The 16,855-nt window shown below is 38.5% G+C and overlaps 1 protein-coding gene across 1 annotated transcript in view; it reads left to right on the top strand.

The window, feature by feature from the left end:
* ADAMTS19 (ADAM metallopeptidase with thrombospondin type 1 motif 19) overlaps window positions 1-16,855 on the top strand; it is a 161,603-nt gene that overhangs the window by 41,176 nt on the left and 103,572 nt on the right. Inside the window, exons 4-6 of the mRNA XM_021381171.1 lie at window positions 5,675-5,847; window positions 6,720-6,803; window positions 7,650-7,807. Coding sequence (XP_021236846.1) covers window positions 5,675-5,847; window positions 6,720-6,803; window positions 7,650-7,807 — 415 coding nt within the window. The remainder of the gene's footprint in view (window positions 1-5,674; window positions 5,848-6,719; window positions 6,804-7,649; window positions 7,808-16,855) is intronic.

Here is a 16,855-nt window from a genome sequence, read left to right as displayed (position 1 = left end):
GTCTGTTGAGGCATAGACAAGTACAATGATCTGTTATATTTAAAAGCAGAATATTTGGGGCCATTTTTTATTTCAGTCTAACAACTACAACCTACTTTTTGGCCCAGTCTGTTGTCTTAGTAGTTGCTGATTTACTTAATATGTGCTGTGCTTGTACTTAATATTCAGTTTTAGAACATGAGCACAGATCATTGAAGTTGCCTTGAATGTTCCTGTGAGTCAAGACACTGAAATGAAATGACCTTTGTAACAGTGTTCATCTTTTATGATTGTCGCTTAAAATAAATGTGAAATTCAACTTCCTTAATGGGTAGTAGAAACAGTTTTTCAAGTAGAAGGGCTTCAAAAAAAGTTTTGCACTTAATGATCACTTAGTAATGTTCAGTGTAAAGGAGAAAAGGGCTTTTGTGGAAAATCATACTCTGTTGTTCCTGCTTAATTGTCAGCTTCTCTTCTTCAAAGGGGAAAAGACATGGGCTGAGGATATTTTTAATGATAATGTAGGAAATTAGATTTTTTTTTCAAGAAATAAACCAGAATAAGTTTGCAAATTTATAGGTTTTTTTTTTTTTTTTCCCAAGTCTCTTAACCTTATAAAAAAGAAATATTGACAAACTGGAAAGAAATAGCAGAGGATCAGTGATGTGGGTAGGAATATTGATTGTATGTCATTTGGGATGAGGCAAAAGGAAATTTCACTTCAAAGAAGTTGTTCTTTCAACCTGGTGAAGAAAGGGTAGATGCAGGTGCAATCTTCTGGTGCTGAAAGGGGCTGTAGATAGAAGACGGATCCAGGCTTTCCTTAGAGGTGTGCTATGACAGGATGAAACACAACAGTTGTAATTTTCATTCTGGGAAGTTTCAATTGTGCATAAGCAAAAAAAAATCTCAGCAAGGATAGAAGATATTGTGCAGAGAGTCTGTGGGCTCCGCATCCTCCATGATTTATAAAATGCAGCTGGAAATAGATCCTAAAAGACCTGATTTTTTTTTTGCCCTGCTTAGAGCAGAGGGTTGGCCTAGCTGACTTCTGGAAGTCTCTTCTAGTCTGAACTGTTCTGTGGCAATGTGGTTCTTCCTGAACATTTCTAGTGCTTTGTCTGTTTTCTATGGTCACTGAATAGATGTGACAGATTTTTTCTAGTTTGCTTCTAGTCTGTTTTTCTTATAATTAGTCTTCTATCCAATGGTTGAAATGAAAGATGAATTAGCAAAGGAGGGCTCTTTTTGCGGTTAATACAAGGAGCTAGGTAAATGCCGAGTAACTTCCTCTGGATCTATATCTCTCTTATAGGCATTGTGTTGCATTGCCACTGCTTATCTAAAGCCAAAGTTTTCTTTATCAGCAGAAGTTCAAATAATGTAAAGATGGTTATTCTTATGAAATTCTTATGATCATCATTAATGATAATAAGGGAATTAGAGCACATGTGCCTGCAATGTGTTTAAGGATGAGAGAAACAGAGAAAACAAAGTGTGCATGATGTGTGTGCTTGCATAAAGCAAACATGAGAGAGGCATCTGCTATATGGCAATTCATGGTATGTATGAAAATGAATAAAGATGCAGACTCATCTGTAAGGAAATTATTTTTCTGTCAAGTTCATTAGCAGTCAGCCTTTCACTTTCTCTTGTCCTCTAACACGGAAAAGTCAGCTTATTCTGTTCCAGTAATCCAGAGCCCAAGGCTCTGACTTAGTGCAAATAGTCTGTCAACAGAGATTCAAATATTTGTTTGAAGTAGGTTTCATTATCTCTACTACCAGTCTGGAATTTGATAATAGTTAAAACTGTGCATAAATGATTAGCATCTGCTGGCATAACCTTATTTCCAGGAGGCTTTAGATGTCTGCAGTTTCTAACTAGCTCTGTTATACTAGCAAGACTAGTCCCTCCTTTTGATGTTACAGGTTGTGTTACGTAGTGGAGCTGCTGTAAACTATATTGATAAAAGTGGTGCCTATGCTAGGAGCAGTTTGCTTGTGTGAAGGTAGTTAGCACTGCTAACATCACCAAAAAATTCATGATATGGTAACAGCCTTAAAGTGGATTGCAGAAAGGAGAGAATAAAAAAAACACCACCAACAAAGTAATCTTTTAAAGCAAAATTTGAGAATTTAAAATCAAATCCTCGAGTAAGTATGTTAATGAAGATAAAACAGCAGATTCATGGAGCACTCTGATGCTCTGATATTCAGGTCTTAAACAGTTGCCTTGGAGAGAATTGTGGCTGTCCAACACAATGTAACTATTGTCTTCCATATGGTTACTTCTCATCAATATCTTACAACAGAATCTCTTGCTTCTACAGTACTGGTGTGTCAGAGAAGATGCTCTCGGTCAGGTATTTTTGCTGCTGGTTTTAAGCCAACTTGATCTCAAAGACTGGCTACATACATATCAAGCAAATATATATTGCCAATGATGAATTGTGATTGTTAGAAGGAATGTCTTTGCTGGGGGTACTGAAGGATTGCTATTGGATATAATGGCTTTTCATGCAGAACTAGGGGGGGCAATCAATGAAGGTATTGTTTGTTGTCTGTAGCTGTTGTGATCTGGACTGAAAGATACTGCACAGCCAAAGTTGTCTGAGGAGTGCAAAAAAGTTTGTTTTGTGAATGGGCTGTTTTTTTCTTGCTAATTTGTGGAGGGAGAGAATAGGACTGATAAAAACATTTGCTTTCTGAATTTGTGGGAATATGTGTGTGTATCTTTTCATTGAAGATGTGTATGATTTACTTACTTACATGAGCCAGTTGCACATACACAGACCTCAAACTCTGCACCTTTCTGCAGCACATGGTCCACGATACCTATCAAATCAAACCAGCTCACAGATCTGTTGCACAGGATTCATGAGAAAAGCAGTTGCTACTAGAGCAAATATCTGCATTGAGAAACTAGGCTCTTTTCCTTCTGCCTAGTATAAAGCTCTTGTTCCAGACTTAAGTTGTTTGTACAATGTAGCTGGGTCATGGCAAAGATACTCTAGGGAGAGAAAATAATCTTAAATTGTTGTTCTGTTTCATGCAAACCGATGAGTGAGACTGCTTGCACAAGATACAGTAGACGTGAATTTTGAATCCTTTCTGTGTCTGAGAGACTGGAAGCCTCTTCTTCTCTTTTCTGACAATAAGCAATATGCAGTTCTTCTGAGTTACAATCAGATTGTGCTCTTAAAGTGAGGCTATTTTTGTAGGAAAAAGTCAGCAAGTTTTGCTAGATCAAAAGCAGAAGTTTGACTTTATGGGACGCAGAATGGGCTGTCAGCTGCGAGAGCTGTGTTAGTTCTTGCCCTAAATGCAGTTTCCATCTGATAATCATGAAATGATATGCATAAATGATCTTAGTTGTAGGTCTAGATTTCTGAGGTTGCGCTAGAGGATACTGGTGCTGCTTGAGTTGTTGCTTTCCATTTCATTCTTCAGAATACTGCAAATTCTGTGTGGGAAAAGAAATCTTGGGTGTTGATGGTGGTAGGCTCTCTCATCTGTGCCAGACTTGAGTGTATTCAGGATATACTCTTGTGCCTGAGGACTGGCAAGTGTCTCACAGTCCTGTAGTCATAAATTCTTCATAATGTCAGCTCTGATACTTTAGGCAATCTGTTGCTTCAGTGGCTGAATTTTCAGGGTTTTTTTTTTTAAGAGGAGGAAGTTATAATTTTATTGCTATTTTTTCTCTATTATGTTTCTCTACAAATGTTTCTAGTCTTCTTGGCTGGGGTGCTGGAGTATTTCTGGATTTTGTTTCAGTCCCAGATAGTGAGTTTAAGTAATAAATTAATAGGAAATCTTAATGTTTTTTATAATTGCACCACAAGTCAAAGTCTTACTGATCAGAAAGTTCTGGTAATGTTTATTTTTTATTTTTCCAGTGTAATTTAGTTTATAAACTGAATTTATGCATCTTTACATCCAAGAAGCAGTGTATTTTTTTTTTCAGTTAATCTGAATTTTATCATGGTACTACATGCAGTGTCAATACAGACACTTTTTTATAGAAATTGTTATCTCTTACGCATGATACCTTCATTAATGAGCAATTCTTAGTGATTTTTGCCTGTTTATGTATATTTGAATAATCAAGTATTTTGGCCTAAAACCCATATGGTCTGTTAGGTGGAAGTAATCACAGTAGTTGTTTGGATGCCACTGCTACAAAAATTAGAAATTCTATTTATTTAAGATTCTGGAAGAAGAGCTAAAATTTTCAGATAAATGAGATCTCACATCATGGGGAATTTTGCCAGCAATTTGGAGTAGGTTGACTGGCTAAGAACAGACTGTCCTTTGGTTTGTTAACCCAACAGATATCTGAGGAAATGAGGGGCACTTCCCCTTGCAGCCAGCTTGTCTGTGGAGCTGAGCAGTCTTCTTATCCACAACAACACAAAAAATAGAGGATACAGCAGTTTCTGGGGCTACAGTGATCTTAGTGTTTAGCAAAATATTGTTTTAAATAGTGGGCTACTTACTGTCAGTTCTGAACAAAAATTATATCTCTAGCTAAAATATTAGAGAAGAATATTAGCAGACTTCTCAGAATATCCATGCTGATACCAAATTAAAACTTTTTAACCAATATCTGCTGTTAGTGAGAAAGAAGTGAATAATGAATAAGTGATGTTGTTGGAAGATATACTGGAATCAATCACTGCTCCTAGGAGGAAGATGGTATTGACCAAATGATTCATGACAAATCTTTTCTAATCCAAATGAATTTACTATTTAAACTCAGAACCTTAGCCTACTCATGCAGCCTTAAATGCTTGTGCAGTAATTCATAGTTGTATGGCTTCTAGGGTGTGTTTTCTTGGCAAAAATACTGATACTTGGTACTATAGTTTCATTAAAAGCAGTTACCAAAAGCATGAAAAAAGCAAGTATGATGTTTTGTTTTGTACACTAGGCTCCAGATCCACATAGCAAACACAAGTATAGCAGGGGGCTAACTATCCATCTAAGGCTAAGTAAGTTGCTTGAAGGACCAAAAGGTGGGAGGTTAAAATTTAGTTTTAGATTGTTTATGGATTTATCTATTATTTCTATTTACGAAATCAAAAAGCAAATCTTTTATTTCTGGAGATAATATGCTTTTTTTAAAAAATTATTTCAGCTACTTATAGGGACAGCAGCAAGGACTTTGAAATCCTGTTATTGTAGCTTTAAAACAAACAAACAAAACAAAACACAAAAAACAAACATATTTTTTCCTACATATTCCTGACATGATTCATCTGAAATAGTCTCTTTTTTCATCTTTACAAATCAGTGTTTTCTGTATATTTTCTTGCTACTGAGTTTGTGACAAATCTGTAATTATCTGTTATGCTGAGATACATTGGCTGCATCAGTATGTTTTCTTTATGATTTATGCAAATAAACAGTTAGTGATTCTCCAGTCTCAGTCAGACTACATTTCTGTTAAACAGAATCTGACTGACTTTATCTGAGCAGCTGAATGACAATCCTGTTTCCCCCATGTGAACCAACATCCAGGCCTTCAGTCTCAGCCTAATTGTACTGGCAGTGCTAAATAAGCATGTATTAGCATTCATGAGTATTACACTGCACACAATCAGTGTAATGCTCTAATTACAGCAAATCCTTAAAGTATCTGAGAGGTACTTTGAAAGATGAATTTCTCAAGCAATGTTTTTATGTTACAGATAAAAGAAAATCCAAGAATCAGAAAGTATCAGAAAGTGGAAGAGGAAAACGATACTCTTACAAATTACCTCAGGAGTACAATATAGAAACAGTTGTGGTAGCAGATCCAGCTATGGTTTTGTATCATGGAACAGATGCTGCCAGAAGATTTATTCTAACCATCTTAAATATGGTAGGAAATTTAAAATTTGTTTTGGCTTTTGCCACCAGTGCAAGCATAATGAAATTATTTCATTGCTCCATTTGGTTATCCTGATGGAGTATCTGTAAAGAGACAGTACATGATCATTAGCAGGCTGTCAGGATTTAATCCATATAATTTTTTCGACATAAAAGCATGATGCTGCACATCAGTTTGTACCATCTGGTCTTATATCTTCAGCAATGAAACCAGAAAATGGGATCTGGCCAAGGTGATTTTCTGGATAGAAGATCATGATATTACTGGAAAGCTGAGGTATTGAATGATTTCTCATGATCTCTGATTGCTATGAAAATACAGTGTTGTCATTTAGAAGGATTATGTGATCATCACAGTGAATAAGAAAAAAAAGTTAAGGCACTCAGTTGATTACAACTCCTCCCAGCTGCACTGCATAAAATGCAGCAAATACTAGAATCTGTCATGTACAAGGAAAGAATATTCTGAAGGAGCATAAACTGAAGAATAAATAAAAAACTATTTTGCAGGAGAAGAAGGGTTATTTCCATGGTCTTGCTTTTAAATGAATAAGAATTTTCACGTGAATAACTTTATATGCATGTGCAAGTATGTGGAGAAACTGGCTAAACTTCATAATGTGGTTATGACCACTGTCGGTGTGAAATGATCTCTCAGAAGCAATATTGCCTAAGCTCTATTTTCCTTTCAGAAGAATAACAAAATACATTAGCATTAGTCTTTGCTGAAGTTACAGAAAATAAAAGCAACCATACTTCAATATTAGAATTTTTTAGTTTCTCTGAGTTTTGATATTTTTAGTCTACAATGTGTTGTGTTCAAAACAAGTGCCTATTTTTTTTTACCATTTTTTTTTCCCTTAGGTTTTTAACCTTTTCCAGCACAAGAGCCTTGGACTACAGGTTAATCTTCGGGTTACTAAGCTTGTCCTCCTTCATGAGACTCCAGTAAGTATGCATCATCTTTGTTTTAGTCTGTAGAGGGTATTGGTACTTCAGCTTGTTGCTCTGTGGAGGCTTGTAATATTCATTTATTTTAATGGATGACAGCTTTTCTCAGTTAGCTTTTGTGCATTTATTTATGTATTTATTTACAGTGCTTGACAACCCTATTAAAGATCAAATTTTTGCTAATCTATATGCTGTACATATAGAAAATTCTGTGCTTGCAGATGAAAGTCAGTCAGAAAATTTAAAATTTCCTATGGAAACCAGGTATTTCTTTACAAAATCTGCTTATATACTGCTTTTTGTATATTCACATAACTCAGTTCAAAACTTTTTAAAACCTGGTGGACAGTAGGAGAGTTAATGTTCTTTGTCAGACAACCAGTCAACAAATGAAAGGTGCTGTGATGTCATTTCTATGAAATATGGGAATCCTTTCATATTTTAATTAGTTCATAAGAAAAAGAAATCTCCTTATCCGTCTTTCAAATTTTAAAATATTACGTTTTTCAAGTGAAAAAGAAAGTATTTCTTTACTTTGTGACTTCTCAGTGAGTGAAATCTGATTTAATGTTCAGATTCATCACTAATCTTTTCTTCTAAATCAATAGTAAAAAAATACTGAGTAAAGGGGACAAGAATTTAGATGAACAGATTGTCTGTACTCAGTACAGTGTCTTCATCTGCATGTTTAACATGGAAGGATAACATTAAATTCAGAAGCAGAATTCATGCGTACACTGTGACATGAAAAGGAGTATATTTTTGCAAATTCAGTTAAAAAAAAGTCCTTAATTATATTTTACAGAATCACAATTTTAACAGAATCTGTATTTTTATTTCTAGGCAGATATGTATATTGGGCATCATGGGGAAAAAATGCTGGAAAGCTTTTGTAAATGGCAACATGAAGAGTTCGGCAAGAAGAATGATATACACTTAGAAATGTCAACAAGCTGGGGAGAAGACATGTCGTCAGTTGATGCAGCTATACTTATCACAAGGTAATACTATAGAAGGACGAGCATTAAAAAACAGGGAATGGCATAGTATGAACATTATGGATGAAGGATTGATTAAAAGAGTTGATAGATCATCAACATAGACTTGTCAATGGTTTACAGGCGTTCGGCCCGGTTCCTTGACAAAGGGGACGGGGGATCCACGGGTCCACGCCCCGGGAAAAGGAAAAGGGGAAAAGGGTAAGGAGATAACCCTGAGAGCAAAGAACAGCAGCATCAATCTGAGGAGAAACAAACTAATTTACTAAATAAGATATCGGAATGCAAAACAACACACTGTAATACAATATAATTACAATTTAAGCTGATAAATCCAATACAGAGAGAGACAATGTCCCAAAATCAAGGTAGGCCTTACTCTACTACCGACGATAAGACGGCTGGAGAGCGAGGTGCTGCCAAGATGAGAGACGGGTGGAAAAAGGGACGAGGTCTCGTGATCTGCAAGTTTTTATACTGCGAGCTTTTATCTTTTCCCTCCGGCTGGAAATGGTAACAGAGGAGCAAAGTACCGTGGGGACTGTAGTAGTCCTTCTCTTCTGAGAAGCAGGTATATCCACTACATGATGTTATGATGTGGGATACCAATAACCGAAAATCACAAAACCATGACAAGACTTTAATTTTGAATGAGAATGAGTGAAACTTGAGGCATCTTTCCAGATTTAGAAGATGGAAGTTAATTGAAAGTCTTATTAGAGGCTGAAATGTTGAGAATAAGGTGTTGTTAAAGATATGGAAGACAACAGTTGCAGCTGGTAAACATCCAAAATTACATAGTCACTCTCCTCTTTCTTCTTTGACTGTAGATTAGATGCCTCTTTCCATGTGTATTCATTTGAGGGCAGCATTCACAGGCCTGCAGATACATTTGTTCAAAAAACAAAAGCATATCTAGATGATTCAGAACTGGATCAGCATGACATTAATCACATCACTGTGTTATACTTTCTTGTAATGGATCTAGAACAAGTATGTCTTACTGTGTGCCCTATGTACATAGAGTGCACAGTACACACTTTGCTGACACAGGAGTGTGATCTCAGATCTGTGATTCATTATAACGCTATCAGGCAGTTCACATATTCAGAAGGACGCATGCCTCCAACTTACTTCCTTCCTCCCAGGCAGGTGCTGTTGTGGTTTAGGCTCTCTGTGGTGGCACAGGAAGATGCATCTTGATTGAACAGTGCCATTTTCCAAAGAGAAGGAGAGAATGATGATTCAGCTGGTCTAGGGTTGGGCTCAGCACCACTTCTGCAATGGAGTTTGAACAGGATGATCTTTGGATGTCCCTTCCAAATAAACTTTATTTGATTGTGTATATTAGAATACTTTTGTATTTGTATTTGTATTTGTAATTGAATACTTTATGGCCTTACACTGTTAATTCAGGGCAGTGTTAATTGGGGTTATATGCATTTTGTAAAATTAGGTTATATTCTAAGTAGTCCAGTATCTAAATTTCAGTTGTCCAAAGCTGAAAAAAGCTGGAAATTTTCCAGAGAGCCAATTACATGCTAGAAGCAGGAGATGGTGAAATCCAGATTGTCTACAAACATAGGGTTTTTTGCTACTTTTGCTACTTAATCCCCTACCTTTAATTAAAAAAAAACCACACACTTCACTTGTTAACCTGTTCCCCCTTCTACTATTTATCATTGCTCTGTCTGCATCATGGAATGTTGTCTGAGGATCAGTTTTTACACATTCTCGTATTAGCTGAGTGTTAGTCCTTTGCTCAGGTTCCTTGGAACTGCCCTGGAAGACACAAAAAGTAACAAAATCAAATAATACTATCTGTAATAAAATTTCCATTAATTCATCAGAAAACATCTCTGGGATGGAAGACTGGAGGGGAATTTGTCAGACTCAGACTGATTTTAACTGCAATGATTGTGTTGATGGGCAAAGAGTCTAGAAAAGTTTGAGTAGCAGGAAAGAGTGAATTATGCCAAGACATGAAGAATGGCCAGGTATCATAAGTTGTACATTGGGTTGTTGAACAGGACTAAAGGGAAGCAGACCTTCTTGCATCTGAATGTACTCTTTCACTGTCCAAAAATAATTGAGCAATTGTGTACTACTGGAAGCATGATGTTGCTGAGTGACCTCTCATCTGTTCCTTGACTCTTGAATCAGTTGCAGTGTCTGCATCTTCTACAGCAGCTTGGAGAAGCTTTGAATTCTTTAAAGCCTAAAGCACTGGCACTGCCAGGAGAGTGAGAATTTCTATGCCATAGTTTGACAAAATTGGCTGTTCTCCCACATCTGATCTTCAAATCTGTTGCCTCAACTTAATGGGCAAATACAGAAAATTAGACAGTTGTTTCAGTTTGTTCCCCTAGGCTGCACTTCTTAATTTGGAAGGTGCGTCTCAACAGCAGGATACTACAAATTAAAGAATTTAACATCTCTTTCCTCTCATTTGTCATTCTTTCCCTTGTGAGCCTTCATGAGAAGAGTCAGGAGAGTTCTGAATTCAGGCAAATGAGGTCTTAGTTAAAGCAGTCGAGACAGTAGCATGGAGATGTCTTTAGCAGCCAGTGTGTTTGACCAGAGATTTTTAAATTTCATGCAACTTTATTACATAGTAAAAGACTTCTAACTTTTGGAAAGTCTAATCATACTTTTAAGACACTCTTTTCTGATGTTCTTGGTAATAATGATATTCTGATTTGCATTGCCTACATTTTTATCTGTCAGTTTTAAAATGTTTTTTTTAAAGTGAGTTGCTGATTAGTGTTAAGGAAATTAAAGTGGAGAAAGGGGAATTGATTGGTTCGAGGTCAGACAGTCAGTCAATACTATAGCCAGGAACTGGAGATCTGTTCTGTCATTTTTACTTGTTCAGTGGTTTTATTCTCTGGACTATACTACCTACCATCTCAGAGCTACTTTAGCTGTTAATAAATCACTTCAGTGAGGTTTGCTGACTGTGGGAATGTTTTGCTAATCCAGGCTCCCGCTGCACATCATCAATTTTATGGTATAGCTAACCCTATATGTGGCTACATTTGTGTGTTTTGTTAATTCAAAGAGTATTATTCTGTTTTACAGTCACAGAACAAGCTCCTTTGTCATAACTTAAAAACAGCTGTGGACATCAGACTTACCTTATTGGGAGAAGTAATTTTGTTTAGGCAGATGAACATCAATTTCTTGGTATTTTTTCCAGTAAAAATGTGTATTTTTAATTTCCAAAAATATTCTGTGCTAGACTTGCTAAAACTTACCCACAACTTCTTTTTGCCTAGAATGATAATAGAACAAGCAAGAGTGTTTTGAAAAGGCTTCACTGTGCTCACACATGCCAGATGTTCCTGGTAGCCAAAAGAGTTAGAAATATGGTCTTGATCATCACTATTTGAACTAATACAGAACTAATATTGAATGCAAACTGTAAAGGGCATAATGTGTATGTAATAGAGATTTTTATTCAACAAAGAGTCATCATAGCCATTTCATGAAAAAGGTTCTTTTCCAGACTTACTTTAACGCTTGTTCTGTGAAACCTAAAACAAAGCCCATTTCGGCCCACAACGTTCACATTCTCTGCTGCCCAAACAGGCTACAGTGGTACCTGTGAGTACACTAGTAATTTGATCATTTTACTTTACTATAGTTCTATTTGACCATCTGAGATTTTGTTTAGTTTCCCTTTAAATCGACTTACACTGGTGGAATAATGTCACATTTAAAATATAGTGTCATAAAATAAAAGGGAAACAGAAAGATAAAGTTTGCATGGTGTATTTAGAAAGGATCACGGAAGCTTGATAGAAGGGGTATGTGAGAATTAAGATAGAAATGGTTTTAAGGACTCTTGATGAAACAATTGGACAGTTGTAAATTAACACTATTACCTTAGAGATATACATATCATAAAGTATTTTTCTCTGGAAAAAAAAGAAAGAAATTAGAGTAGTTCTGTTGGAAGGGACTTACAAATATAATTGAGTCCAACAGCCTGACTTCAATTAAAGGTTAACCAAAAGTTAAAACCTGTTATTAAAAGCATTTTCCAAATGCATTTCCAAAAAAGTATTTTGCAAATGCATTGTGGACATTGACAGGCATGGGGCATGAACTACCTTCAGTCACTCACCACGCTCAGAATAAAGAAAAAATAAATCTCACGTTAAGTAATAAAGGGCCACAGTGAAGCCTTCCCAGAGCCTCCCTCAGCCTTTCGTTGCAGGTGAGATGCACTAGTCTGCTGATCATCTTCTTGGCCCTCCTCTGGACCCTCTCTGACAGCTCTTTCTTGTCCTAGGGCCCCCAGATCTGGATGGAATGGTCCAGGTGAGGCCTCATGAGGGTAGAGAGGGACAATAACCTCCTTCACTCTGCTGTCCACATCTCTTTTGACGCAGTGTGGGATACAGTTGGCTTTTGGGGCTGCAAGTGCATACTGCTGGCTCTCATTGAACTTTTTTCCACCAGAAGCCCCAAGTCTTTCTATGCGTGGCTGCTTTCAAGGAGTTCTTCTCTCAGTCTGTACTCATGTTTGGGATTCCCCAACCCAAGTGCAATAGCTTGCACTTGGCTTTGTTGAACCTCACTAGGTTCACTCAGGCATACTTGCAAAGCTTGCTTATGTCCCTTTGGATGGCATCCCTTCCTTCTGTTGTATCAACTGCATCCTTCATCTTGGTGTTGTCAGCAAACTTGCTGAATTTGCACTCAATTCCACTGCCTATGTATTGATAAAAATGTTGAAGAGCCCCAGTCTCAATATGGAACCATGGGAGACACCATCATTACTCACCTCCAGCTGGACATAGAGCCAGTTGGCTGCCCAGCTCTCTGGCTGCGGCCATCCAGCCAATTTGTTAGGCCTTCTTAAAAGTGGAAGTGATGTTTCCCTTTTTTCAGTCACTGAGGACTTCACCTGATAGCCATGACTTTCCAAATATGGTGGAGAGTGGCTCAGCAACTGCATCAGCCAGTTCCCTCAGATCGCTGGGATGCATGTCATTGAGTCCCATAGAGTTGTATATGTTCAGTTTCAACAAGTGGTCTCGAGCCTGCTATTCTCTTACAGTGGGAGGGATTTCACTTCCCCAACCATTACATAGAGGTCCAGGGACTTGAGAGACATGAGAAGCCTGACTGCCAGTGAAGACTGAGGGAAATAACTTGTTAAGTACCTCAGCCTTCTCAATGTCTGATGTTGCCAGTTCTCCCTTCTCTGTTCCTTTGGATCCTATTACTGGTTACCAGAGAGAAGAGATTAGCGCCTCTACTTCTGCTCCTCCTTGTGAGGAAGATGTAGGCAACATGAGGTTTCCTCTTATTCTCCTCTAGGCTGAATGAACTATGTGACTTCATCTGCTCCTTTAATGTCTTGCCCTGTACACCCTTCACCATCTTTGGAGCCCTGCTTTGGAAATCTCTAATTCCTTCTTATCTTATGCCGCCCAAACCTGCATACAGTGCTTAAGGTGAGGCTGCACCAGTGCAGAGCAGAGAGGGACAACCCCTTTCTTGTCCTGGTGGCAGTGCTGGGCCTGGGTATAGTTGGCCCGTTGGGCTGCCAGGGCACACTGCTGACTCAGATTCAACTTGCTGACAGTCAGAACCCATCGCTCTCTGCAGTGCTGCTCTCCAGCCTCTCACCCCTGAGTCTTTACAAATACCCAGGGTTGCTCTGTTCCTGGTGCAGAACCTGGCATATCCTCTTTTTAAATTTCATGTGGTTAGTGATGGCCCAGCCTTCCAGTTTGTCAAGATCTCTCTGCAAGGCCTCTCTACTCTTAAGGGAATTGACAGTTTTTTTCCCAGTTTAGTGTAATCTGCAAATTTAATTGGTATACTTTCAAGTTCTGTATGCAAGTCATTTAGGAAAACATTGAAAAAGAAGCGGCCCTAAAATGGAACCCTTCCATCATCCACACTGTGGGTGACATTATCGTAGGAGGAGATCAGATTACTAAGGCAGAACTTTCACTTGATGAAGCCATATTGACTATGTCTGATAATAGCTTTGTTTATCAAATGCCTTTAAATATCCCCCAGGACAACCTTTTCCACAACTTTCCCAGGGACTGAGCTAGACAAACAGGTCTGTTAGTTCTTGGGCCTTCCTTCATGGCAGGTATAAAGTTGGCTAACTACCAGTCAGGAGAGACTTCCACAGACTCCCACAACTCCAGTAAATTGTTGACAGGAGTTCAGCTATAATGTCCTCTAATTCTTCCGGTACCCTACAGTATATCCCTTTTAGGCCCCATGGACTTAAGAATATTGAGCTAATACAACTGTTCCCTTACAATTTTGGTGAATATAAATGGAAATTCACTGCTCCCCTACTCATGGTCACTTGCTTTGTAAATATATATGTATATGTATGTAAATATGTATGTATGAGCACTGGTCCAAAAGTAATGCCTCCAATTTTATGTTGTGTGTCCACGACATCAGAGGTGGATGTTATTGACATGGCAGTTGAGACTGAAATCTTCTCACCAATATTCTGTTTCATTTTATTGGCATGTGACAGGAGGCAGCAGAGGGGTGGTCTGACAAAATAGTGTCTGACATGGAAGTGTGTACAAGGCAATGGTGTTACTACTCCTTCATGAGGAAGAAATTGCAACCAGTGACACTGATAGACACTTGCTGAATGCTTATGGAGCCCAGACAGCGGATCTGAGCACGGTGAGGCAGTGGGTGGTGTGTTTCAGCTGTGGCAAGAGCCCTGTGAAAGACAAGCTATTTTCTGGATGGCCTTGCACATCTTTCATACCATGAAACGAAGAGCTTCTCAATCAGCTTATCTGTACAAATCAGCAGATTACAACGAGGGAACTGTGTAAAAAGCTGAATATTTGCTTCAATTCACTTGAAATGATGGTGGTAATGTTGGAATATTGCAGAGCTTGTGACTTGCAGAATCAAACTCTATAACCCCAGGTTAGGTTATAAAGCAGGTATGTTTATTACGGTGCTGCGCCCACACCGGATGTGAGGGGGGTCACCGCCCTAACAAACTTGCATACCCCTAGACAAAAGTGTTAGACATTTAAAAGCCAAACTTATACATATTCATTGGGCCTGGTTACATATTCATTACTTTTCCGGGAATTCATTTGCATGTTGTCCCTCCCCTTTGCACATGCGTTGTAGCCCCTTCTGGTGGTCGTTGGACGAAGGCTCGACGTCTTCCTCCCAACTCGGTGGTTGCTCTTGGATGAAGTCAGGAGTCTTCGTCTTGACCTTTTCCCCAGTTTGGGGAGGCTCTCCTATCTCGCATGCCTTTGCAGTTTCTTATTATACTCGTTCCCCCTTTCATTGTTTTCCTGTTTGTTCTTCCCTTGCTGACTTGCTACAGTCTGATAATGGAGAGCTAAACTAAACAATGTCTGGCAGTGAAGATAAGCTAAGCAATTTAGTGGACAGTTAAACCAAGACCCAACTCAAGGCCCCTGACTCCCAACTCACTTGATCCAGGTGGGTCCGGCAACTACACAGGAACAGAAATAATGCTTTGACATCATATTCAAATTTATTAGAATCTATTGAACCAATCTGAGGCTGAAGGCGACAGTTTCCTGATTTACATCATTACTGATGATGAGATGTGGTGTCATCACAGCAAACCTGAGTTAAAATAAGTGTCCATGGACATGTGAATTTCCAATCAAAGAAAAAGATCAAGATATAGCTGTTCATCAGATAAAGTGATGTACACTGTCTTTCGGGATAGGAAAGAAGTAATCTTTCTGGATTTCCTGGAAACTGGACAAACTATCAAGTCTGACTGCTACATCATGACACTGATTAAGCTGAAGGCTTGAACTTCCAGAGCTGGGCCAGAGAGGAAGACAACCATTCTGTTGCAACACTCTAATGCCTGACCTCATACCAGTTTGAAGACCTTGGAGCACACTGCCAATCTCGTCTGGATTGTCCTACCACACCCACTGTATAATTTAGATTTGATGCCTTCTGATCTCCATCTGTTTGGTCCAATGAAAAATGGACCATGTGGACAACATTTTCCTAGCAATGACACTGTCATAGCTGCTGTGAATTAGCAGGTCGCCTGCACTGGTGCAGATTTTTATGAGCATGACATGCAGGCTCTTATTCATCGCTTGTGCAAATGCATAGCTAATGGTGGTGACTATGCTGAAAGACAGTATTTGGCAGCTTAGAATTTGCTCTATCAAATAATGTTATCATGCTCTTTGGTTATGTTGTAGTTTCCATAGAAATAAATAGAAGGGAGTACTTTCAGAGTCATCTACATATAATTATCATTACCATTATTTTTTCTCTTCCATTTTGGTCTTAGTAAATAGCTTTTACATCAACTCACAAGTTCTACTTTGCTTTTATTTTTATTGGTTCTCACCCCCATCCCACTGGAAGGTGAGGGAGTGAATGATTGGGTGTGTGGCGCTTTGCTGCTTGCAGGGTTAAACTATAATGTGCTGACAAGATTGAAAAAGCCTTTTTTGTTAATTGACACTACAGCGGCCACTCTCTATACAAGCCGGGCTTTGTCTTTGCTTGTTTTCTTTTAGCAGATGTTAACTGCCACTCTGTCCTCTCTTATGAATCTTGACCTTGCCTCCAGAGATCATGTATTTTCCTCTTCTGCCTTAGTTCCAAGAGCAGTTCCCTGTTTACCCAGGCCAGTCCTCTGCCTTACTTGCCTGACTTGTAACGCAATGGGATTGCCTGCTTCTGGGCTTAAAAAGGTAGTTTTCAAAAAGTGAACATCTAAACCTTCTGGAACAGGTTCTCGGGGGTCACTACTAACTTCCACCCTGAGAAGCTCCAAGTTTGCCCAGAGTGGCAACTCTGCTGACCTTTTTTTCTCCTTGCAACAAAAAATTTTGAGGTCAGCTTTTTCAAAGTCACTGTGGCCAGTAGAGCTGCCTACCATCACCTCTCCACAAGGTCACCCCCTATTCTCAAACAATAGATCTAGAAGGTCCCTTTCCTAGTTGTCTCACTCAGTGCTTGTGACAGGACAATATCCTTTAGGAATTTCCTGGACTTATTTGTTGCAGCAGC

The sequence above is a fragment of the Numida meleagris genome, chromosome Z (genome assembly GCF_002078875.1).
Source record: "Numida meleagris isolate 19003 breed g44 Domestic line chromosome Z, NumMel1.0, whole genome shotgun sequence".
In the NCBI taxonomy this organism is placed as follows: domain Eukaryota; kingdom Metazoa; phylum Chordata; class Aves; order Galliformes; family Numididae; genus Numida; species Numida meleagris.
This window is presented reverse-complemented; position numbering and strand designations above follow the sequence as displayed.